At 38.8% G+C, this 27,788-nt stretch overlaps 1 protein-coding gene across 1 annotated transcript in view; it reads left to right on the top strand.

Annotated features, from left to right (window-relative positions):
* vwc2l.L (von Willebrand factor C domain containing protein 2 like L homeolog) overlaps positions 1–27,788 on the top strand; it is a 92,525-nt gene that overhangs the window by 28,590 nt on the left and 36,147 nt on the right. Inside the window, exon 3 of the mRNA XM_018236081.2 lies at positions 3,052–3,181. Coding sequence (XP_018091570.1) covers positions 3,052–3,181 — 130 coding nt within the window. The remainder of the gene's footprint in view (positions 1–3,051; positions 3,182–27,788) is intronic.

Below are 27,788 nucleotides of genomic sequence, written 5' to 3'. Positions count from 1 at the left end.
TCCAACAAATGTAGCCCCTTAAAACAAATGAATGTAAAATTGCTCAGAATAAGAAGTATACAGTACACAGCACTAAATTTGACTGAATCTAGTTCACCTTTAAGTTAACTTTTAGTATGTTATAGAATGGCTAATTCTAAGCAACTTTTCAATTGGCCTTCATTGTTTTATAGTTTCTAAATTATTTGCCTTCTTCTGACTCTATCTCCTGCTTTCAAATGGAGGTCACTGACCCCATCTTAAAAAACAAATGCTCTTTAAGGCTACACATTTATTATTAATGCTACATTTCATTATCCATCTTTCTATTCATGCCTTCTTTCATTACAGTTCTCTTAATCAAATAAATGCATGGTTGCTAGGGTATTTTGGACCCTAGCAACCAGATTGCCGAAATTAATAAAAAAATCAAAACCCATTGCAAACTGTCTTACAATACCCCTCTCTACATCATACTAAAAGTTATTTAAAGGGTAAACAACCTCTTTAAGTGTAATCAGTGCAATAATGGAAAGAATAAGTTGTTCAGTTATCCCAATATTTTAGTTAACAATGAGATAACCAATATAGAAATGGTAAGGATGATTCCCTTTGGACAACACTGTTGCATCTGTAATTAAGCATGTGATGGCTATTTTGGTCAGTTAGAGGGAACAAGAGAGTCAGCTTTCAGGGATGGAATATGTTCCGTTGTTTTACAATTGTAGCCCAGCATCCATAAAGATGGATTATTATAAGACTTATATAAATTCCCTAAAATTGCTACCCCTTTAAAGTAGGCTACATAAGCTTAATTACAATGAGAGAATTCTCCAATGAGACTCAATCTTACCAATGTAGATCCACCCAAATGTTGCTAAAATAGCATTCTAGCATTATCCAGCATAGATCAAGGGTTGGCTTTATAGTGTCTTTGTGCCTCTCTGGATTGCCCCTCCCCACCTTGTCCCCAGCTTACTATTGCCCCTCTCTCTCCCCAGCCCACAAGTTGCACAGTAATCCCAATATATCAGATAACAGTGAGACTGATGTAGAGCCGGAAAAGTTGATGCTCAGGGGAATTCTCTTGCATCTGTAATTAAGCTTGGGTTGTCTATTTGGAGAAATAGGGGGAGCAAATGAGTCAGTTAAAGCAATGTTTATGCTTCCTTTACAAATAATACCTTACTATTTCTAGATGACAACTCCCAGCATACTTTAACCCTTGGTAATATGGTAAAGTATGCTAGAATTTGTAAAACCTAAATAAAGTATGTTTACACTATAGTGTTTATCTCCTCTTTAATGCCAACCAACCCCTATATCTTCAAAGACTTGACTTGGCATATCAGGAATGTATTTATGCCTGTTTTTGAATGTCTGCAAGTAATTTTCTGAAAAATGAGGCTTCATTTCTCCAGCACTGACAGACACAAGCATTTCTATCTCTAATATTTATAATGCACCAATATATTCAGCAGCCTTGAACAGCTGTAAAAATGCTGACAAACATACATCATAGAGGGATGATTTGTACAAAGCATTACTCAAAAAATTAGGTGTTCTGCCACTGAGCTCTTCCAAGTGAAGACTCTTTTCTGGTTTTCTACAAGTTAGTAGCCAAGGGAGATGTTAATCTCAGTTAAATTCCCAACTCTCCAAAGATTATATCTTTTTTTACAGGGAACTGAGAATTCGCCAGTGGGATCATCCTCACCATTGTTACATAGTGTTTTTTTTTTCTTCCTGATATTACTCAGTAATGTATAATATAGTTTAGGGGTTGAAAGCTACAAGAAGTGTCGTTAATTAAACACCAAAACATCTTTAAACCCACCCTTGTGATGTTTGATTACAGAATAATATTAGCAATGGACAATTGCTGCAGAATCCAAATATAACTGGTGATTGGTTAGAATTGTAAGGATGATTCTGAAAACGTATTGCATATGGGAAGCAAAAGAGATTTAGTGAGAGAGTACTTGCCCCATACTAGCTTTACACCAACTGCCATGCTCTAATCTAACCTAGATTAATAAACAATATTTGCTTGCCAATATCACACTGTAATAAGTCATCAGAAGGGAGGGTATGGTATTGAGAGCTAGAAGAAATATGTTGAATACCTCCTTCAGTCGCATGAACAAACAATAGGGAGCCGTGTTGACTCACTGAAGGCTCCAGGTTATAGAGTAGAATTCACATCTGATGTTGTTAGACTATAGCTGCCAGCATGCTTTAACCCTTGGTTGTATGAAGGAATACTCGTGGGAGGCCAGCAACATTTGAGTGATGCTATGGGATATTTTTTTTAAAAGGGACAGACTGTAATTCTTCCATAGCAGTGTTACTCCACCCAAATGTTACTGCAACTTGCAGCTCTCTCTATTTTCTTCATCATCTTTTCATGGGTGATTAAGCTTGCGATGCTTACTTTTAGCTGGTGGGGAGGCAAATGTTTTAGAAGTAGGGAATGTATATGGAAAAGAATTGTTTTAATTATATATGAACTAATATTCTAATGAAATAGCTGTATTTATTGTATCTGCTATAATGATTTGTATTTGCTCCTTGTGTGCCACCATAGCTACCGACTTATTACTGACTTCCTAATTAAGCATGCATACAGGTTTAACCAATGAAGGCACGTATTTAAAGTTATTTTTCCCCCTGTCTTGTGTCTAAGTTCCATCACATAAAGCCATAAGGAGAAGAGCCTGCTGGCAGTTGAAGCCACAAACATCAATACTAGATGGAGAGGAAAGCTTCCCAATCCCCAACTGCAATGCAGATTTTGGCTGTTTCATAGCCACTGTAGGTCAGGTTGCTAATAAAGAGAGACAGAGAGAGGCCAGAGTAGAAGTGGCTGAAAGATAAATATATACATATCTATATGCATACCCTCATCCAGTGTTTATGAAAGCTAGTCTGTACATCACATACAAGTGTTCTGTAGATGCTGCTAATGGAGATGAGGGCGTGAGATGGAATTGACAGGATGCACGCATACTTGAAGGTCCTTCAGAACTGAACTTGGATTCCTGATAACATATTTTTCCCTTTCCCCCCCAGCCCTCTCCATGCGAATGGTGCAGATGTGAGCCCAGCAATGAAGTGCACTGTGTGGTGGCAGACTGCGCCGTTCCAGAGTGCGTGAACCCTGTTTATGAGCCTGAGCAGTGCTGTCCGGTCTGCAAGAACGGTGAGCATGCCCATGTGGCTAATCCAGATGCAGTGAATATCGATCCAGACTATGCCGCTGTGTAGCCTGCTCCAGCCCTCCTGGGAACTGCCAATGGTGGGATATTTCTATTGCCCAGCAATACTTTTATGTACCTTAACATGCTTTGCTATCAAATGTATACAGTCCGAGTGGCTGCTGGCTTCACTCTGGCTTCCCTATTAACAAAGGGGCCTATTTATAAAACTGTGTTACAAATGGAGTGGAAAAATGCTTTCTTGAAGTGCCACCACAATATATTCATATACAAGATAACAACAAGCCATTTATTTGACAATGCTTTTTGAGCATCTTTATAAATATGCCCCACAGTCACATTGTAAGAAACATTTTAGTATTCAATGCTTGCATTTGTTTGTTTGCTTGTTTATATTAAGGATAAGTCACATTTCCTAAAGGGCAACCAAAGTCATCTGTAAAGTCAAAGCTATTGGAGATTATACAGGACTGGAATATACAGGACACCTATGCTTATCTTATTTATCAATGTTTCCAATGGCTATAAATGGACACCTGCAGAAAGTAAATGCATTGAAAAATACTTTCCAGCCAATATGGTAGAAGCAGAAAAGGTTCCAGATGCTGGAGATCTATGAAATGATAATGCACCTGCATTACAGCTCTCCCACTGATTTTGTAATTCTTTGTTGGTATTCCTAGAAAGTATTGGAGAGGAGCAACCGTACAGGATGAGTGTGTCTCCGGGCTAGAGAGAATGGGAGTGTTAAGGATAACTGCATGAGTGATCTTGGTAAGGGGATCAGAGAGTTCTATAAAAGAATCCTGTGGCCCCTAGCCCTTGCTTTGATATGGTCATGAGTGGATTATAATGAAGGCTTTGCGAAGCTAAACCAACATCAAAGAATTTCCCTAAAACAGATGGAAATATACATAAGGTTTAACATGTTTTTCTATACTGAGACCTAAACAGTAGTAATATGTTTCCCTCCTGCTTCCAGGGTGTATTCTCTGATTTCTCGGGTAGTGACACTTTGTATAGATACCTCTAAGAATGTCTTGAATGTATGTTACATTTATTTATAGGAGCTTCAACTAGGGATGAAACAATGAATCTACTAAAACAACAGACATTATTGCATTGAGATTGTTTCTTATGACAGCTGGTTCTTGGGTTTTCCGGACTGGAGTCTTTTTATAACTTGGAGCACCATGCCTTAAAGCTATTATATAAAAAGACTATGAATTCATTGCTATCAGTATAGATTCATGCAGTTTAGTTAACATCAAGCACAAGATACTGTGTAATTATCCCGGATAAAAAGCAAATCTGTAATAAATGAATTGTAACAGGAATTTAGTATAATGGTTGTTCCAGATAATAGATCCCATACCTGCATGATTTTCGCATTGAATAATTGAAAACCCTTTATGGTTACAAATTGTGATACATAACTATTGTCTGATAATCCCATTCACCCAGCAAGATGGCTTTAAATAAAGTCGAGCAGTTTTCAGTTCCTCTGAATTCCATTCTGTTTTAGATGAATAAATTCTTGCTTTATCATGATTTTATATGTAATGATCTGACATATCATTCTTTAAATGTTTCATGTTAATAAGCTGAAGTCAATTATATATTCTGCACTGGGGGTCAATATAACTAAGTATGGGAATTTTAGATAAAAGGAAATCACGTAAGTTATTCTTGTTACTCTCTATTTCAGCATGATCTAGAATCTTGATTGTGTACAGACTAGAAGAGAGTGTGAGAAATATAGTACACAAGGCAGCAGGAGCGCACAGATTGCTTCACTTAAATGGCAGCAGACGCAAGTAGATATTTAACCCCTGCCTCACAAACATAAAGCAAAGAATAAAAATGGAAGAGAGAATATGCTAAATAGCAGCGACTCTGAAAAAGCAGATAGCAGATAATGCACTTACATTAGTTGTGCTCTTCCGAGCACTATTGCAATTATTATTATTTACTTAAAGATCTCATGATATTAGCAGCCTTGTCACACTAATCAATAAAAATGAGTAGGAAGTGTCTAGATCAGTGATCCCCAACCTGTGGCTTGTGAGTAACATGTTGCGCACAAACCCCTTGGATGTTGCTCCAAGTGGCCTCAAATCGGGTGCTTTTTTTGGAATCCTAGCTTTGAGGTAAGTTTTGGTTGCATAAAAGCCAGGTGTACTGCCTAGGGATGTCGCGGACTGTTCGCCCGCAAACTAATTCGCGCGAACATCGACCGTTCGCGTCCGCCGAATGTTCGCGAACGTCGCGCGACGTTCGCCAATTTGGGTTCACCTTAGCTGGCGCTTATTTTTGCCCTCTCACCCCAGACCAGCAGATACATGGCAGCCAATCAGGAAGCTCTCCCTCCTGGACCACCCCCACACCCCCTGGACCACTCCCCTTCCATATATAAACTGAAGCCCTGCAGCGTTTTTTCATTCTGCCTGTGTGTGCTTCAAGAGCTAGTGTAGGGAGAGAGCTGTTAGTGATTTGAGGGACAGTTGATAGTAACTTTGCTGGCTAGTAATCTACTTGATACTGCTCTGTATTGTAGGGACAGAACTCTGCAGGGATTTGAGGGACAGTGAGTTTAGGTTAGTTAGCTTTGCTGACTAGTAATCTACCTTCTACTGCAGTGCTCTGTATGTAGCTGCTGTGGGCACTGCTTCTGATCTCATCTGCTGACTGCTGTAATAACCCAATAGTCCTTGTAAGGACTGCTTTTATTTTCTTTTTTGTTTTTTTACTTTGCTACTATAAGAGCCCAGTGCTATTAGTCGAGCTGTGTTGGGGAGTGGGACTGGTGTGCTGCTCCTCCTAGTAGTTCACCACTACCAGCACCAACCAGAGTCAAAATTGTTACAAAGTATCTTATTTGCACCTGTTAGCTGTTCTGAGCTCTCTGCCAAAAGCTAATTAAGTTAGAAACTGTTTTTTTTCTGGCTGTTCAGTGCAGAGAAAAGAGGGACTGGTGTGCTGCTCCTCCTAGTAGTTCACCACTACCAGCACCAACCAGAGTCAAAATTGTTACAAAGTATCTTATTTGCACCTGTTAGCTGTTCTGAGCTCTCTGCCAAAAGCTAATTAAGTTAGAAACTGTTTTTTTTCTGGCTGTTCAGTTCAGAGAAAAGAGGGACTGGTGTGCTGCTCCTCCTAGTAGTTTCACCACTACGAGCACCAACCAGAGTCAAAATTGTTACAAAGTATCTTATTTGCACCTGTTAGCTGTTCTGAGCTCTCTGCCAAAAGCCAATTAAGTTAGAAACTGTTTTTTTCTGGCTGTTCAGTGCAGAGAAAAGAGGGACTTTCCAGTACAAAAGAGGGACAGGGGGTTGAGTGGTCAAAAGAGGGACAGTTGGGAGGTATGCAAGTGCCACCTAGCTGTGTGAGCTTTTTCACATTCTGTCTAAATAACAATAATAATTCCGTGTCCGTAAACATCACCTGAGTGATGTTTTTACAGCAGCAATAATATATTCCGTATCCACTACTGTATACGTTGCCCTTGCAGGCATTGTTTGCCCAGTCTTTAACCAAGTGCCACCTAGCTGTGTGAGCTTTTTCACATTCCGTGTCCAGAAACATCACCTGAGTGACGTAGTGTGATTTCTGCCCTTTACAGCACAAAACGCAGCGCTGTGTCAACAATATATTTTTCAGATACATTTTTGCCCTTGATCCCCCTCTGGCATGCCACTGTCCAGGTCGTTGCACCCTTTAAACAACTTTAAAATCTTTTTTCTGGCCAGAAATGTCTTTTCTAGCTTTTAAAATTCGCCTTCCCATTGAAGTCTATGGGGTTCGCGACGTTCGCGAACCGTTCGCATTTTTGGACGCATGTTCGCGAATATGTTCGCGAACATTTTTTCCGACGTTCGCTACATCCCTAGTACTGCCAAACACAAGACTCATGTAGGCTGCTAGTCCACATAGGTGAATAGCCCATGACAGCCCTCGTTTGGCATCCCCAGGGACCTTTTTCATATTTATGTTGCTCCACAACTCTTTTTACATTTAAATGTGGCTGACAGGTAAAAAAAAAGTTGGTGATCCCTGGTCTATAGATTTTTCCTGCTTTGGTAAAATAAGCTTATGCCGTTCTGAAGGCAGGGTGCACTCAGGTTACACCTACATACCATTAACTGTAAAAACGGCAAATAATTATATGAAGAGTAAATGTCCCCTTTAAGGGAGAAGTAACATAAGCTCACTGGGGGCTGCCAAAATTTTATGTACCCCCCAGTGATTATAATCACTTATCTGATTGCCCGGATATTTTTGTAGAAGCTCATTACCATCATCTTCTTAAGCTTTTTCCATACTCTCTCCATTGTGGTTCAGGTGCAAATAGCAGTAGAGTGAAAAGTTGAACTTAGAAGCAAAAAGCAGGCTTTATCACTATTGCGTATGCACTAGTGATGGGTGAATCTGAAGCGACTGTCTATTTTTATACATGTGACTATTTGGTCTACATGTCAATGGGTGTCCCAATAATTTTGACGTGCAACAACTTTTTTGACGCAGTGGATTTTTCACGGCGAATTGTCGCAGCAGTTTCGCAAATGAATTTGCTTGTGGCAAAATGAGGAAATTTGCCGCAAATTCATGTCTGGCGAATTTCTTCTCCCATCACTAGTATACGCACCTACACGGAGATGGAGACCGAGAAATGACGCACCTACATAAATACCCCATGTCATCTCAATTTGGCACCTCCCCTTGTGATTTTAACTTTTCTTCTCCTTTGAGGGACAACTCATTTGCCTTTTTTCAAATAAAAGGAAAATTATTTGTGTTAGATAATCCATTAAGGGTCACAAGTGATGTGGGCAAACTGGATTTTTGGATGCCATTTTTTTTCCCTATAATGCAAATGTTCTCATAATTCCAACCCAACTACTGCTATGTTCGTAAATGGCCCCTTTTGTTTTAAGATACAATTCAAAATATTAATGTTCACCAAGTCTTAGTCTGGAAAACCTCTGGCAAATCATTATAAATGCAGCCAATGGAATAACTGTCTTCTGCACAGAAATCCATTTGTCTGAGCCAGACTAATTCCTCTATTGGAAAAGTTTTGAAATAAATCAATTACAGACTTGTGTTTTTACTGAGTGGGACAGGGCTAAATGCCATATAGTTAACAGGAAAAAAGCCACTAAATGCAATTACTTGCCAATACAAAGACCCTCCAGTTCTCAAGCAGGATCTAGTTCCCCAGCAACATATGGGATGAGCAACACTGCTACGAAAAGTATATGTCCCCTTGAACTGGTACTAAATAGATATACCTTCCACTGCAGTGTTGCTATGTGCCAATTCACAAACGTGGATTCCGATCATAAACAATATATTCAAAATAAAAAACAAATTTCCAGATGAAAGGTGTGGCAAGCCACAGTGCACCAGAATCTTCTCATTAGTCAGAGAGGTAAACATTCTCTCTGGAGAGGCTCTACGCATCAGTGCACTTTCCTCAATAGCTGCTTGTCAGCTGACAGTAATGCTGCTTTCACAGATGAAGAGGATGTGTGTGTAGCACATTATATACACTGCCAGCCTGTCCCACCGCCAGCTATGGGATGGAAAGGAATTAAAACCCATTAATATCAATTTCCCTAGGATTAGAAGGGCCAAATTTCCCATTTGATTCCACCCCTCACAGATACAGACTGCCATACCAAGGCAATGAGTAAGAAGGGAATTTACAAGAACAAATTCCCTCATAATATTCACCAAATTACATTTTATTCTTATGTATAATCAGAACAAATTGGTTTGTCTGTAAATGGTATTTCTTCTTCCCTGCCTTTCTCTATGTCAATGTGACATCCGTTTTTGTTGACCTTCATATTTGTCTAATTTCAATAAGAATGTATAATTATTTTCCCTTTATTATTCTCTCTTGCTTATAAGTCAACGTGTTGTAGCTATGTCTAAACTGGAAGGCAGCCTGCAAGCAGCCTTATTGCAACCAGTAGTCCTCTCAAAGGGGGGAATATTCCTACTGAGGGCAGGGCCATTTTAACCCAGGGCAAAGATTTCATTGGTGGGCAACCACTCCCCCAAGACATTTGTGATAGGACAACCCTGAATCCTCAGAACTTCAACATAGTAAGGCAGACAGGGAAGAAATGGTCTGTTTACTGAAGTAGACATAATCCCCAGATGTCCCCTCATGAATCAAGAGCCATGTGAGCAAATAAATGACAAAATGGATACAAGGAAAAAGCGAAGAAATTAAAATAAGCTCTTCCAGCTGATCAATAGTGAATACTTCTGTTAAAAGTTACACAAGAAAAAGCTGTTCTGGTAACTGATTCTAGTGAAATTTTTTCACTAGAATTTCAACTACCGACACTCGTCTGTCTGGTCTGGGGGTAACTAAGCATCAAGGGTAAAGGTGGGAAGGTACAGAGCTGGCTGAATCAGGCAGCATTTGGGGCAGACACAGCCCTAGGATAATTCCATCATGGACTATACTAGGCACATGAGATCAGTGACAAGGTTTAAATGGACTCTATCCTTCCTTGTTCAATATGAGTTTAATAAAGAGAGCTTGTGCTGATCATACTTTTTGCCTGTTGTTTTAATCATGGAAGAGCTATCAGGTTTTTCTAGCTACATGTTTTGGAGGATAATTCAATTACAAATGCAGAGATAATCCCCTTGAATTATGGAAACCTGCTATCTAATTAAAGGGGGTTGTATACTGTTAAACTAATGATTTGCCTCGCAAGAACCAAACATGGAGTAACTTCAATTTACCTGTTTGTCCAGTTTAGCTCAAGACATAGCAAGGTCATTGATTATTTTGTCATTAAAAGACTAGGCAAAAAGTATGTTGAGCACAAGCCATATTCATTTAATTCATGCCCTTTTTAATTTATAAAAAATATAAAATTTTATTTTTATATTATTTATTATTTAAAGGAGAAGTAATCACATTGGTTGATGCAGATAATTCCAGGTCTTCTTTAGGAAGGTTCTGTGAACCCAGTCATGAGTTTGTACTTTTAATGTGAGTGTATTTCCCCTTTAAGCTATCTTGTTACCTAGTGATAGTTTGCCATTCCAAAAATCAATCAGCCGGCTGCAAACTCCATATATGAGTACTCCCTGCTGGCAAGTAAATAAATAATACTCAGTATATATGTGAGAGATTTTACATTGTCTTCTGGGAAGCGCCGTATAGAAAGGAAGAGAACAGCCTGCAATAGTAATGCTGCTAAAGTTACGGATGAAAGCCCCTGGGAAATAACACTGAAACTTGGAAGGAGTTCATGATACTAACTTTTAAAATATGCCACTAGGGGCTCAAATTATGGTTACTGTTCCTTACAAAAATCAATATTGCTTTACAACATTGTAATTGATTTTTTCCCTGTCTGTGATATCACAAATGTAGCCCTACTGACTGTAAAATATGTAACGAAGGACCAAGGGTTTCCGACACCCACTCACAATCATTTTACTAATGCATGTTTCTCACAGATTGCTCTCAATATGGACCTTGCTGCAATAGAGATTTAATTACTTTTACAGTTTAATAATGACCCGTTTTATCTCAGTTGTGGCCACAGAGGTCCAGCCACTGTATGGAGCAACTTTTTTTAACTCGGCTTGAATGTTTTCCACGTGACCAGACATATTAAAGTAGTAATAACAATAAATTATAATTATATCTCGGAAAACTAGGATGATTTATAGACACCTCTTTAACATTAATACTTTCAGAGCTTTAGATTTATTGTATGGGAACTACTTGCCTATTATATATTATGGGAAGGCTTTTCCCCATCAAAATGTACCATGTTACATATGCCAATGCTTTGGTGTACATTTAACACATTTTTAGCAGTTCGGAATTTATACTTCATTAAACTTGCCAAAATCTGATAACTTCTCTGGGAGATGATTGTGCTCTGCATGAACTATTAGCGCTCAGTTTAGTGAATACAGTTAACATCGCAATCTATACACTAGTATAGTGTTACCTTTCCTCAAATAATAGTTGCTCCCCCACAGCAGGCACAAAAACATGGGCTGTTCTTTTAAGAACATCTCTCATGCACATCAGATCAATCTATATCTTGTTCTTCCATCTCCTGGGAAGCAAGAGCATTTACTTAAGTCACTCCCGGAGCAGTCAAAAGAGAATTTCCATATTGTATATTATGGGTAGTGAGTGACCTTGGATGGAGTACAGGTCAGAGCACGTAATGCAGATCCCATAGGGACAGATTGCTCACTACTTAAAGGGGACATAGCCATGTTGTTCCACCAAAATGTTGCTGGAGAATACCTTCCAGCAGACACCAATGTGTTTCTTTACACTGTATGGCCCTGGACATTCATGCTTAATGTTTCCGAAAGTGACTCTTCTCCTGTGTAATGTTCTTGTGGCTTTGAGCAAGTCACTTAAAAGTATTATTTACTATGTAAATTTGCATAAGGTTTAGTAATTATGCACCACCGACTAGACATGTATTATTATCTGCAACCTGTCTGCCAGTTATAAGGAAACCAGAGCTCTTCACTGTCTAAAGGTCACTTAATTTAAAGCACTCTGACATCACTTGTGTTGTATCTCTATGACATCATAGGGATGTGGTCATCATGACAGTCAGAAAAGACTATACAGTAAATGAAAATAAATTTGTTGTGAGGCTACCTGAATATGTCAGAGCAAAAGAGTATAGACCTTACCCACCATTTAAGCAATTTCTTAAGATACAAATCACAATCTAAATTTTTGAATACAGTGACGAGGCAGGGAAATTAGGTCCCATGAGAAATTTGCAAGAAAGTATGAAGACTATGAAGGAAAAAGACAAATATGAAATATCCATTAACATCAGTATCTTAGCTCTACTCCACACTTAATATTTGTAACCCAAACATATAAATCGAGTTGTTCTACAGGAGTTAAGGGATGGATGACATGTAGCTGTAGATATATATAGTTATTCAAATAAAAACCAAATACCCAGGAAATGATTTTAATGTAAATAACAGGGCAAGCGTAGCTCCAATTAAATAATATAACACACTAACACGTACACATGTCTACTGACGAGACAAACACTCCTTTGTTCTTAAGAATGATGTTCAGGTGTGTGTGTTTGTTTGTGTGTTTGTGCAAGTATGATACACAATATGTTTGTGTCACTGTTGCATGCTCTTTCATATACAGTAAGCAGCATGTATTTGTGTCCCTTTAATGTCAGTCTAAATCAAGTATATTATTGCCATAAAAGCCTAGTAATTTCATAGAGAGCAACTCATAAAGCAGTAAAACAGGCCTAATAAAACAGTTATGTTTTATAATGCTTAAAAATGTTCCAGAAAATACAACGACTGATGTCAGCGTGATATTGTCCCCAGTACAGCTCCTATTGGCGAGATACATGAAAAGGCTTCGATATGTTCCTCCGGCACTTATTAAACTGCCGTATGCGGGTTTCCAAATTCACTTCACTGCATATTACAGGCTCCTCTCTTACACTTGATTTAAAGAAAGGTGAAGTAGTTGCTGAACTGGCAGTGCTTGTATGGGGCACTAGGAACTCCACTCCTGCAAAAGGCCCCTTGTCCCTGCTGCACCCTGCCTCTTATGGGTGCAATTGACGGGAAATGTTCGAATTAGGTTCTAGTCTTCTGCTTGTCTAAACCTAATCTGACACGGATTTTGCATTTGGAGGAAAGTGCCCATGCTTTCCTACTGCTGCTGTTAGCTATGGGCAGATTTTGGTCACTGCAGCAGGCTCAAGATGATTGAATGCTCCATGACTAACAGTCAGTAGAGGTTTTAATATTTCTGCAGTTTCATTAACCCCTGGTCACACTTAGACGGGTAACTCTTTTAGGCGACATGAGTATTTTCAAGGATTATAGACAAGTTTATCTCCTGTATCTTTTTTATGTATCATACACGTTTTATGAGCCATTCAGGATAATTATTTCTGCATTACATCTAGGGATGCACTGAATCCACTATTTGGAATTCGGTCGAATCTCCGAATCCTTGGTGAAAGATTCGGCCGAATACCGAACTGAATCCAAATCCTAATTTGCATATGCAAATTAGGGACAGGAATGGAAAAAGTGGATTTTTTTTGTTAAGAAAAATTAACGTGATTTCCCCATCTGTCCCTAATTTACATATGCAAATTAGGATTCGGATTCAGCTCAGCCAAGTACAAGGATTTGCCCGAATCCTGGATTTGGTGCATCCCTAATTACATCACCTATTTTTATAAAGTTTAAGTTTTCTTCACTGGAATTGCAGTTGACCATTTAGGGCTCTGTCCTAAAGACCTAGGGGAGATATATGGCCATTAGACATTCCCTCTGCTCTGGTAAAGCTTCAGCAAACCCTAAGGATAAAGGGGATGTTCCCTAGATGGGAGGTGAAAGATGGTAGTTGCCCCTGCAGGCCTTTTGGCCAGGGTGTCAGGGATAAAGGGACCTTCTCTAGCCACAAAAGCCCAGGCCAAGAATGGCATGATTTTTAGGGGAAGCATGCTACCAAGCCACATGTGCATTTGCTCCCAGAGCACTTGAGTCTTGATATGTAGGAGATTTTGCCTGTTGTTTAAATGTCCCACTCCCAAGTTCTTCGGAAAACATCAAGTGCCCACGAGAGGTGCAGGGGGGGGGGAGCAGAGTGGTGGTGTGGGGTGCTGCTGGCCTTGATGCATCAGAGAAACAAACCAAAGCCTTTATATGTCCCCTTTAAATGGATAAAGAATGGGCAAATATGTATAAATATTATATAAACATTTTATATAGAAATTAGGCTCAGCAGCCAACGGGTTATGGGAAGGCAGTATAAGAGCAAAACATTGGTACAGAAGATGCTCATCTTGTCACTGAGTTTCCTTAGTTACACAGGATTGTTATTTGATTTGCCCTTCTGCAATGACAGTATTTTCCCTTTGTTGGAAGCCTAGCCTGCCTCTCACAGCACAACCACAGAGTCACAGCCATTAAAATACCGCAGTGTGTGCCAGGGCTAAGCCAGCAACCCCAGGAACAGTAGCCTTTATACTCCCACAGCAGCCATATAATAAGTACAGGGCTGCCCGTTCAATAGCCAAATTTGCTTCATGTATTAAAACACTGACATACATTAGATGGGTAACTACCTGCATATCTTAGCTTTATTTATAGGGCTTTCATATTGGAATAAACAGGAAGGGATAAAAGCATAGCCCAAGGAAGGAAAGTGCATTGCACTCAGAAACACAACAATAAAGGACCTTATAATGGCACAGTTAGGACTTTTTTAATAGGGAAAAATGAATAATTTAGAGTACTGGCAGGGAAGCCTGATTTTCCCTCTGTAGGGATATTTATATAAAGTTCTTAGAGCAGGCAACAGAATTGGACCCTGAAGCCGGAGACATTCACACGAGAGACTTTAGATCTTATTGGGGGGGGTATAGTTCCAGAAAGACTGTGCTCTGAATTGTAATTGCCAAAATAAGATTATTGTGGGGGGCAAGCATCTGCACCTATAATAATATCCTCAATATCAAGATGTGGGTTGATCTGACCCTGGTTATTCCCGAACCCATGAACAATTTTTTAGCAGTGTCATAACTCAGTTATGGAAACTGAACTTTTCTATGGCATTTTGCAGACATACATATCGAGTTGTCATTTGAAAAAGCTGTTGCATTGTGTTGTAACACAATGGGCAATGAGCTCTGAAAGGCAACATGCCATACATGCACATACAGAAGAAAATAGGTTTCACAGCAGAAATGGGAATTCACAGCAGAATTGCTCCACAGCTATAGCTCGACTACAACTCCTGGAATGTTGCAGCATATTAACCAACTGTAGGTTAAAATATGATGAGAGCTGTAAACCCCACAGCCATAGGGAGAATAAATGTATTTATTGACAGTACTTTTTATTTTAAAGGACTCCTTGACACATACACAAACACTCGCATCCCTTCTTTTAATTTTCTAAAATGTAACCTCAACCCCATTTCATTTTCTGCTTGATGTATCTTGTATATCCAGACTGTTGTAACATTTCCCCTTTGGCAACTAGATGCAAAGAAAAAGTCATAAAAAACAAGTGTTTCTAGAGGGTTTAATAAATCTCCCTTCTGAGCAATAAACACCGAAACATATGTTTCCAGTTGTCCTTTGTTACTTGGCACAGAGTGGGGCTAAAAGTTATATCTTCCTTCTGCATGCCAATGGATGTTTAGTGTAATATCAGGGAATGTCTGTGTGGATTTAAAGAAATATCCATTCTGGGCACATGCCATGCAGTGTTAACTTTATTCCCATGATTTGGCAAGCTTAAAAGGAGAACTCCGGCTTCCAAACCAAAATTTGATAAAGAGGCCCATATAACACAGAAACCCCTAATATAGCCATCACAGATACCTGTATCTTCAAAAAGTATGAATAAATCTATGCTGAAATCCAGCTGTTTAACAGTTCTTAACAGGGAAGGAGGGACTAAACACTGATGTTGCAAATTGTAACAATACTCCACAGCTTACAGACAGCATGCAGGAACTACATAACCCACAATGCATTGCAATATGATGGCCTGTTCCTTATTGAAATCACATGTGCAGGGAATTGTGGGGTTTGTAGGATGTAGGCTAAGGACAGATGGCTGTTGATACAAAGTAACAGTAGTCAGCCAGCTCAGCAAAGTAGTCAGAGAGATCAGCAGGGGAGTAGGGGGTTAGGCTTAAGGAAGTGTCAGAAACCATTAAAAATCATGAAAAGTCTGCATATTTTTTAATGTATATTGCAAAGTTGCTTGAAATTATGTTTACTTTTCAAAAAGCTTATGTTTTTGTGGAGTTCCCCTTTAACCGTTTATTTGTCCGGGCAAGTAATGATCTGTGTTAACTTCAGGGTGAAATTAAACGGATGCTGTCAAAGAAATAGAAGTTTAGTGAATGTGTTAGTGTTGGAATATAGGATTTCATTTCATTTTATTATATTCTTCATTCTGTATTTATTAGTGTACTGTGCATAGTCCTATATACTTACTTATAGTTGAGCAAGTTTATATCAGACCTCAAAATTAGTCAGTGGTCTAAGGCTAAGACCATAGTCAGATCTTGGCATGCGTTTCTCCGGTGATAATCCGCACCTCTCCTTCTGCCTTCTGGGCCTGCACCCAGAAACATTACCTCCACTCGGGGGCAGGCAGATGCATCAGATTAAAGTGCAAAATGCAAAATCTTGCATTTTAGCAAAGAAATCCACCACGTCTGCCTACACCAAAGCAGAGGTAATGTTTTTTAGATGCAGGCACAGTGGGCAGAAGGGCAACAGTGGAGGAGGATATTCTCAGCCGTTCCTCAGGCTGAGATCCTCTGGCCCCAAGTGGTGTTCCTCTGGCCCCCAAGGAGGTGTGCTCCTTGCATTTAGTTGTGCTTGGTGCTGATGCCGGTTTCCTGTTCTGAATTAAGAGAAAATGCATCTGTTGATGCAGCAAATGCCTGGAGCTGGCAGCAGCTACGTGGTTCCCAGTGGAATTTGCCTTAACAGATGCAGCAGACTTGCACTTACAGAATCTGCTGCACATTTGCTGAAAGTGACACCAACAGGACTCTTCAGAGCAACTGTATCCTGTTTGCATCTGATACAATTCCCCCTGGTGACCACAGTGGAAAACCATTGCATTGTGGATAAAAAAAACACATTAATTGGTCCTGTAGATCCCTCCCTAGCGCATCTGAATGGTAGGATGCCAACATGATTCTCATGCCTCTTTTGGTCTTGAGTTGCCTAATACAAAGGACAAAGGTCTGAACTGTTGCACATAGGCCTGCACCCATTTACGGACTGTCAAAAAATCGTGTGATTGAGGTCCTTTTTTGCACTTTACATGCTGCAGTCAGCTTCACAAATGAGGCCTATTTACCTTCCCTAAAACTGAATCAATTGCTCCCCTTAGCTCTCCAAGCTTAATAAGAGATACAAGAGAATTCCTCATTACACATCATCCATACCAGCTCTACTCTAGTCATTTTACGATTATCTAACATATTGTACTTTGTAATATTACATAAACTTCAGAAGGGTGGGATATAATGGTGTTTAGGTATTCAGAGCAAGAATATTCATGCAACTACATTCTCAGGATGTAATTGAACAATAGTCTTGCATCAACCAGACTGCACTGCTGCTTTAAGATTTCATCTCTATGGTTGCTGAACTAGAAATCCTGGTGTGCTTTAACTCATATTATGCTGGAAGTTGTAATCCAGCAACATTGCTATGGAAGGTATATGTCTCATTTAACCCTTTATAATATGTTAAAATATGGATTTGTAGTTCAGCAACCACAGAGTAAAGTGTGCGAAAGTATTTGGATCCCCTTTAAACACTGAAATCATAACTATCATTTTACTAAATGCCACCGATAAATAAAACTGTTTTTCTTTAAAGAAAAAGCCCGTAGGTTATCACGCAGATGCTTTCTAACTGATCCGACTGCATGAGATTTACACTTGGACCACTGTTTCCAGAGTTGCGTATCTGCAAGTCAATCTGCTTCACATCTGCTGGAGATGCCCGAGGGCCCTGGCATTCTGGTGGCAGGATGCTCAACTGCTGTCAGATATGCTTTATGAGCACCTAACTTCTGATTATTATTCTTAGCCAGTATCAGATCTGTTTAACCTGGTCAGTCAAAGCATTTCATAATGTGACAGCATTAGAAAAGGGTTGTGCCATTGTCTTGGGGGAACAAACTGTGGATTAATGCAAAGCTTATCATAAGCAATAGCTACAAGTTACTTATTATAAAATGTACTTCAGCCATGAGAATAAATGTGTCCAGCAAATGCTGTCTATATTGTTACTTTGTGGCAACTTGCATTATAAAAGTTATTTGCTTTTATAATGCAAGTTGCCACAAAGTAACAATATAGACTGTTAGGCCGCCAGAAGGCAGGTGGCAAAACACATACCTTGTTAGGTTACATGGCAATGAAGTAGGCTCTTGCCACCTGCCTTCTGGTGTGCCTGGTACTTTATTATTCAGTTTATAACTGCAATGAATACAGACCTGCTGACCAGTAATGCACCCAACGCATCTGCTAAAAGAGGAAAGCAGATTGTCCCTAAATTGAGTGGTGGGTTTTCTAAGCCTTTATGTACCCACGGTGAAGTAAAAATTGCAATTAGCAAGCAAATATTGACCTTACTGGTCGCACTGAGTAATGCTATGGAGAGCCATCTTTAAAGACCATTGAGAAAGCCTGATACTGTGAGAGGTATTCATCAAACATAGAATTTTAGCAGAGCATTTTATAAGAACATGATTATACCCTGTCCGTTCAAGAATAAATATGGCCAGACAACGAAAACAACCCACAAATATTAAGAACAGTCACTTGGGGCATGATGGCTACTACTAATCCTCTCGGCAGGCAAAACATTGCCAGTCCCTGACGCCACTTGGCCAGACTAACAGACCTGTAAATCGACTAAATGGAGATTTTATAGGATTATTTGGCTCAAACCCAATTTAAAAGTATTCAATCAGCCATGCCTTTGAAACATTCACATATGCAGTCAGATATGAAATCCAATCACTTTTTTTGCTTTGGTTGTTTCTCCATATTGGTGCAATTCACATATGAGAGGGAGATTAAAAAGCAAAGATGTCAGGAACAATATAATCATTTAGGAATCATGCAGTAGAAGAGAAATCCACTTTACGCATTTAACCCCTGCATTACTAACGAGCAGCCCGAGGTGCCCCCAAGTGCAGTGTGCACATTTCAATTTCAAACACAAAAAGCCATCATTCCAACATAATCATTCACTGAGTAGTCAATGTATGGGCTGTTTATTCCTCCATAAGTTAGAGAATTTCTCATTTAGTAACAATTTAATGACAAGTTTAGACATATATGGGACAGTTATCTATCATCATTGTCTTGCTATAGAAGTCTATTGTTTTGAAACGACCTTACCTCCCATCCTATAAAGATTAGTGTTTTTTTTTGCAGTAATTACAACCAGGGATGAGTGAATTTTTTGCCAGAAACAGATTCAGTGAAAATTTTCACCTGGCAAAAAGATGTGAATGTGAACCAAAACTTGTCATACTCTTCTTTTAGTAAATTATTGGTGCTGTGGCAAATTATCATTCTTGGTGAAAATACTCTCCCCGTTAGTATGTGGTATGACTTCATTGGTACCTATGTACCAGTAGTATTGTTGCTCCATATTAAAACTGACACAATGCTCTACGAAGATGAGCAGCCACTTTCTAGGACAGCATTTCAGTATCCGCCACTCATCACTTTGTTTGTAGGCTGCATATAACTTTTATATATAGACACTTTAAATAGTTGTACATATAAGGCTTGGTAGCATGGGGCACAAAATTCTAACTCTGACTGTTAAACTAACCAATTCAATGGCTGAATTTGGCCGTTCTTTATTTCGAACGTTTCAAACTCACATACCTCAGTATTGACACTTTTCACCTGAATAAACAGTATAAGAGGACTATTAAATACAAATGTAGGGGACTGATTGTGTTCCTCATTTATAGTGCATCCCCTTAAGGTTTGGCCACTACAGGGGCCCTTAGTTTCATTGGAGGGAGTAATTCTTCCCTTCCTGGGTCATAGCATGACCCCTAGCTATCCACAGTTTGGCTGCTAGGTGGCAATGTGTATTAATATATATTTAATGAGCCTGGAGGTTTCAGGGTTTTTGGCCAGAGGTATTTGTCAGAGACTGCCCCTAAGTGGATCGGTGTCACCCGTGGAGCCATCATTCGCACAGGACTAGTAGGGACAGCTAGATCGTGTCAAAAGTCTCTCTATGAAATAATTCCAGAGTAGGGCTACCACAGTAAGCAGCTCTTGGCTCCACCAAGGAGTATTAGAAGGGATTCGATACCAAGGGTATTGTTGCCTAGTTAGGGAACCAGAGACAGGTTATAGGGACTAGATAGATTCTCACCTGGGTTCCATTAAGAGGTGTCCCCAGAGGAAACAGGTGAAACCTTGGGTGAACTGCAACTGTATTGACTACTCCATGACTGCACTCTGTATCATTGTTCTATTCTCCTTTGTGGATCTGTTCTAATCAATCAGTTTAGTTAACCACTGGCGCCCATTCTTTTATAATACTACTGATTGCAGTGTATTACACCCTGCCTCCACAGCATTGCGAGGCTCATTCCCTGAGAGTTATAGGTCTCATCCAGAGCAAACACTGGTGTAATGCTCATAGTTAGAGTAATACTGCTGCTCATTTTATTATAGCCTTACACAAACATATTAAAGGGATGGTTCACCTTTAAGTTAACTTTTAGTATGTTACAGAATGGCTAATTCCAAGCATCTCTTCAATTGGCCTTCATTTTTTAGTTTTTTTTTTTTTTTTTTTTAGAGTTTTTGAATTATTTACCTTCTTCTTCTGACTCTTTCCAGTTTTTAAATGGGGGGAGGGGTCACTGACCCCCATCTACAGTGTCTTGGGATCTACTGATCACCAACTAAAGGTCTACTGGTAGATCCCAATCTACCTTTTGAACACCCCTGTTTTAAGGCTTAAGATGATTTCTAGGGAGGAGATATCTCTAAGATTTGGCCCTTATTCAAGGTTGCAATGGAAACTTTTTCAGATTGTAAATTATATTCAAACATTAAAAATCCTAAACAGGATAGAACCACCTACTTGCTTAGAAGCTTTTGTAGATAAAGGCGTAATAATTCAACATACAGTAGTCTCTCCTGCGGTTATACAAGTCTGGTGAAACAAATGAATGCTGTGTCAGGTTATTTAGTTAAGTGGGAGGAAGAACTGAATATATCATTTACTAAACAGGAATGGCAGCAAATAAGTGTAGCCAATATAAGATCATTTATAGATACTAGAATGCAAGTACAGTAGCTGGCTACGAGCTAGTAATGAGATGGTACCTTACCCCAAATAAATTACAAAAAATGTATGGAACACAAGCTATCTATGGTAGATGTGAGGAAAAAAAAGGGACATACAGGTATGGGATCCATTATCCAGAAACCAGTTATCCAGAAAGCTCCGAATTTTGGAAAGGCCATCTCCCATAGACTCAATTTTATCCAAATATTCCAATTTTTTAAAAATGATTTTATATTTCTCTGTAATAATAAACCAGTACTTTGTACTTGATCAAAAGTAAGATATAATTAATGCTTATTGGAAGCAAACCAAGCCTATTGGGTTTATTTAATGTTTACATGATCTTCTAGCCCACTTAAGGTATGAAGATCCAAATTACGGGAAGACCCATTATCTGGAAAACCCCAGGTCCCGAGCATTCTGGATAACAGGTCCCCATACCTGTACTTATATGATATGAATATGAGATTATTAAGTCATTCTGGATCCAGATTCAGAATGCGTTTTTAAAAATTGTTGGTTCCGAGAGATCTATAAGTGCTACAGTGGTGGTGTTGTTATAAGATTCCAGTTCAAGGAATACCATTTGGACCCTTTAGCTAAATATGTTCTAGCCACTGTCAGGTTTATGATCCCACACAAATGGAAAACAAATGGAGGGCATTACTTGGAAGGAATGGGGGAAAAAAGTGGAGGAATGTAGATATATGGAAGAAATCTTAGCAAGAAAAAAAAGGTAAATATATGGGAACCCTGGAAGGAATTTTTTTTAACAAATACTGTTATTTCTCCTTAGAGAGTGAAGGAGGGCTCTACTTCCGTTTTAGTAATAATGGTTAAAAAAATATCTCCAGTAGAAGAGAATAAGAGATAGAAAATAAAATAATATCTCTCCATTTTCTGTCTCATGTTATTACCGCTTAGAATGTAACAGGCTTTGCTTCTTTTTGTACTTTATTCTTTGCTTTTTTTGTAAAATATGGTAAACTGCAATAAATATAGAATATAATATAAAAAAAAAAAATAAGAGGACTATCAATTACAGCCAATACAATAGAATCACATATCCTCCTTTCTGCAAGAGTTCAGAAGGGACACAATAAAGCCAGGATATAGCCCCAAAATAACATCCAATTTAGAAGATCCATTACCAACCTTCTGGGACTACCTTCTGAGTACAAACATTCCAAAAACAACAACCACATCCTCATTGTCATTGTCATTAATCTACATTTGGAGGCCTTGCCCAAACTATGAAGACGTTTCAATTCATGTTTCATAGACATGACATGTGGGTAGAGCCCACCCCCAAACCTGAAGAGCTCATTGTACCAAGGTCACCATGTAGCCTAGCTGGAAATGGCACATTCCCTTGCCTGCAGAAAGGATTTGTGATATCAACACAGCAGATTGTCAGCAGGAACTCCAAGTAAAAGAATCCAACTAATCTGGTTTAAAGGGGTTATTCAACTGTTAGTTAACTTTTAGAAGGATGCAGAGAGTAATATTCGGAGACAATGTGCAATTTGTTTTCAATTTATTATTATTTGTGGTATTTGAGTTATTTAGCTTTGTATTCAACTGCTCTCTAGTCTGCAATTTCAGCAAACTGGTTGCTAGGGTACAAATTACCCAGGCAACCATGCATTGATTTGACAAAGAGACTGGATATGAATAGGGAGGATGAGGAATAGAAAGTTGAGAAATAAAGAATAGTAATAACAGTACATTTTAGCTTTACTGAGCCATTTGTCTTTTAGATGGGGCCAGTGACCCCCATTTGAAAGCTGGAAAGAGTCAGAAGAAGGCAAATAATTCAAACTATAAAAAAAATAATCAAGGCCAATCAAAATGTTGCTCAAAATTGGCCATTATACAACATACTAATAGTCAACTTAAATATGAACCACCCCTTTAACTAATACTGTGTCTGAGATGCACCACTACAGGTCTCAATGTAGGAGAAACTAGACAAATACTTCACCAATAGATGGGCTCCTATAGCTCTAATATAATTCATGGGAATAAAGATGGACGTCACAATTTTGCAGCAGTGATCACATCATTAATGACCCTTGTGTCAGTACTAAGGGGTTATTTCACAATAAGAGCAGAAGAAAGATTTATGCAGGCGTCTACTACCCTATAACGCAACCTGAATACAGACAACATTTTTAATGTCCAGATATGAATATGATTGAAAATCTACTCAGGTATCCTGGATTTTAAAAGAACCTTGCCTCAGATGGTTGTCACCTCCCAACAAGGTATCAATTGTATAAGTCTGTGCATCCTTGGCTGAATGATTGTAGAAGAGTGATCAATATATGTACTGGAATACGTTCTACATATGTCAAAACAATAGCAATTTTATGACTCTATTCCAATACGTATAAAATATTATGACTTGGACATGAAAACTGCGAGAACAGAAAAGACAGGGATCTATTATTCATCCCACATGTCCATGATGAAACACAGCGCTCATGAAAACCACTGTGTAATATTGGGAAGCTGAAATTTACAGTTCTCTGTGTTAGATAGCATTAAGATGACAGATGGCACCCTGGTCTTCCATTTATAAATAAGGTTCTTATCATTTAGAGAGCATGGGGCAAAGTTTTACAGAGGTCCCCCACCATGGCCAAGACTCCCATGTAATTACCCAGCCCCCAAACTTGTGAAACAGCAGATAATTATCCCATTCCATAGGAAATCCTGGAGAACACTGCCTCAAGGCTTCTAAAAAATGTAAACATTAACAAAGCCCAATAGAGTCGTTTTGCCATCAACATGGATTTATGCAGCTTCGTTACTGTGAAGTACAAGGTACTGTCTCATTATGACAGAGGAAAAGCAACAACTTGGAATTGTTGATTTAAATAGGACACAGAGGGAAAAAGCAAAGTCATATTCTGGAGCTTTCTGGATGATAATAGTACATTGGCACCTGTTCTTACTGACTGATATTCTCAGAGGTGCAAATTTCTCTTTTTTTTTCACTTTTTTTTGCCAATGTTTATTTTACTCCAATTTGATTTGTAGCATTTTGCTGACGATACTTTTTCCCCATTATCATAATACCAATATTTCAGCTTTCAAACTTCAAAAGTAACTTCTGGCTTTCCAATAGATTCCTACAGCAGCCAATAACTCTGCATTTTTTCCTAAATCACAAGTGCCACGGGCATTTATTGTTATGCTTACACAGTAGTTTCCATTGGCATTGAACCTGACTGGCATATGTTTATAGCAAAGATTCTACCATGAATTCTTTTTTAGTGCTTTTAAAGAGATCAAGAGCACAAAACAAAGCGGCAAATGACACAATAAAAAATGATGGCTGGTCTGTTCATCAAATATAAAATCACAAGATAGGGCTTACAGAAGACCTATTTAAAGGAAAGGTAAAATCTTTGGGGGATGCCAAGTTGTTAGGCCCTACACTAATTTCCTCTTCTTTAAAAACTCATCAGCCGGGGTACTGTTTAAGTAACACTATGCCATCATTTTGTTCCATCATCACCTGAGCTGCCCTGGGTTAGCCCAGAGCAGTACAGAACTTCTTCACCAGTTTCTGTGCTGTCCATGTGACCAGCTACTGTAGGTGCAGGAGATACCTGGTACACTAGAACAAGATGGTGGCATCATGCTCCTCAAACAGCACCCTTGGCTGGGACATACTTTTAAAGAACAGGATTGCCAGCATGGGGCAACTGGTGGTCAGACATGTCAACTCACCCATATTTTTTGGGAGTCACACTGATTTAACCCCCCATATCCAGTCAACCACAGCAGGGCTGCATCAATAATCCCAGGGAATGAAGATAGATGGCAGTGCGGTGCTCAGTAATATACTATATATGCTTATCATATTTTGTTTTTATTTTTTAAGAATATTGGTGCATTAAAACAGTTGTCTAATTTTACCTAAACTTAACACATTGAAAATAACCAAGTGGCCCCATTTATGCTGAAGAAAATAAAATCTTTTGGGGGGTGTTCTTTACTTTCTTCATATTCAAACAGCATATTTAATAGGTAATAAAGAGACTAAAAAAAAATCAGAAAAGCCATAAAGAAATATAATGATACATGAAATCGATGAATGATATTGGGAGAGGCACTTGGCACTATAATTTTACCACAAGTTGGTTAGTGGCATGGGCTTAGTGCTCATGGAATGCCGTTAAAGGGGTTGTTCACTTTAAAACAGCCTCTTGGTAGGAATCATTCTTCATCATTTATTTTTTTCATGGTTTTTGAATTTTAACACCTTGCACTGTAAACGAGACTCTGTATCTTGTACAAAAAGTATGTGGTCTTGTACAATCATTATTTTAATACCCATTTAAACCTTGATTTATTTCCCTGAGCATCTTATTAACTAGAAACATAAAACTTGTGCTAACTACAACTATATGCTCATATGACCTTTACAATAGTTTATTCTAGTTTACTCCCTAAAGACACTCCGTTACTCTAGCACAAATGCAAAATACATTGAATGTGCAGCGGAAGGACAAGTCTATGTTGTTTCAACTCCTACTGTTTGTAGGCAAGTGTAAATTGTGATAAATGTAAATATGGGCACAAGGCTAATAATGCCTTTCATTTCCATAGAGCACAAACCCCCTATTACATACTGTATGTTCAGGGTGCCAAGATAAATAATAAATCTGTAGTTTAGGCTCTGCAAGTAGAAATTGATAACTCACCACACAAGGGAAGAGGCCCACGTGCACCACCCTGAGCCCTCAGCACAGGGAGTGGACAAACCGGAAAAAACTTTGGAGTAGGCACTCAATGAAGGCAATCTGCCACCAGGCAAATCAATTCAAAGTGAAGAGTTTGTGTCCACAGCCTTACGCGTTTCGTGATAAACACTTATTCATAGGCCATGATTAAGTGTTTATCATGAAACGTGCACGGCTGTGGCCACAATAAATTCTTCAGTTTGAATTTATTTGCCGGGTGGAAGTTTGCCTTCATTGAGTGCCTACTCCAAAGTTTTTTCAGGGTGCCAAGATAGTAGAATAACGTATGAGAGTTTGATTGGCCCACTCAAATTCTGAATAGATTCAAACAAACAATTTTTTTTTATCCATCTTTTATTCCAATAAACAATCTAAAATAGAAATATACTGACAATTACAACTAATGAAAACAATTAATTTGATTAGATCTAAAAGTTCTTCTCTTCTGATTTAATAACATTCAAGTTATACTTTAAATGACTGAATAAAGCTCAGTTATTCAAGTACAATTAATTTTGCACTTCAGTATTAAACTTTATTATAGAAAAGACAACATGACTTTTTTTTTATCAAATAGAGAAAAATATCATATGAAAACCCAAAAAAGCCTTGGTCAGGGACCCCTTCTGGCTGTGGTTATCTGACTGTTATGGTTCAAGCTCATTATAGAAATCTGAACTTTGGGTAGGCCCCTCACCCCATCATGTGGTTTGAAAAATGTCACAGAAAAAGCTCATTGACTTGCTGCCTATTTTTTGCGGTTTCACAAATTTTTGTCGCAGTGAAACGGTCAGATTTGCTCATAATCTTCCTATAATTTAATAGAAGCTTCCTCATACTGAAATAAGAAACTTTCTAAATATTAAACATTCTGCATCATTTCTGAAATAATCAAGTTTATCTTCACTGTCCCTTTCTCAACATCTGTTTTTTTTTTCATTTTTGAAAGTTCCCCTTCAAAGAACATCTAGGAAAACAAATAGGTTCACAATTGCCAGCTTGATGGCTAGTTGGGGTGAATACCTGTGTCTGTCTACTTTTCTGTTTAATAAGAACTATAAACATGTCAATAATCCGAAGAGGCTCACTTCGTAAGGCTAGGGCCAGATGGGGCCGAAATCAGTTTGCTGAAATCCGCAGGGCAATTGCTGTTGCTCACTTCAAGCAATATTCTCTTCTTCTTTTGCATTTGAACCCTTATGTCAGCTCCACCACTCTCAGTGGAGTTAGCCGCAAAATGCAAAGTCTCTCGTTTCTTTGCAAAATACACCTTTTGATTGCGCCGGAGCCGACACAAGGGTTCCAGATGCAAAAGAAGAGGATACTGCTCTCAGTCAGGGGATGAAATCAGCCTGGGTATTTCAACAGGCTGATGTTGGCGACATCTGGCCTTACCTTAAGATATTGAGGGACTGATTTATTGTGGATTGAACTTTGGAAACCAGAAGGATTCACAGCACTTCAATCTATTTTAGGATTTATCAAAAGTTGACATACTGTATGTTAAATTGACATATTAATTCTGCAGAATGTGTTTGCCTGTTTTAAGTAGTTAAGTTCCATTCTGCTTTATGGGATATTAGTGGCTAGCACTGCTCGCCAGAAGCATCAAGCTATATCTACCATCCAAACCCTTGCTCCCAGATGTGTATTGCAAGCAGGGAGATAGTATTCAGTTATTTTCTGCACTGGATAAATAAGCAAAATAAACAGCTAAATCATTACCACCTGCTAAAAATCACCATGACTTTATATATCAGTCCCTGGATCCCTGGATAGTTTTATTCATTTGCACAACAGCACACTGCTAAACTTGCTAAGCTCCTGATATGCTGTTGGTAATGTTGCTACCACACCTTCAGAGCAGTCTCCCTTCATGGTAGCTGCATCATTTTCCTGGTGGGACCTGAGGAAGGAGTGCT

The sequence above is a fragment of the Xenopus laevis genome, chromosome 9_10L, assembly GCF_017654675.1.
Source record: "Xenopus laevis strain J_2021 chromosome 9_10L, Xenopus_laevis_v10.1, whole genome shotgun sequence".
NCBI classification, from domain to species: Eukaryota; Metazoa; Chordata; class Amphibia; order Anura; family Pipidae; genus Xenopus; species Xenopus laevis.
The sequence above is the reverse complement of the archived record's forward strand: the minus strand, read 5'-3'. Positions and strand labels throughout refer to the sequence as shown.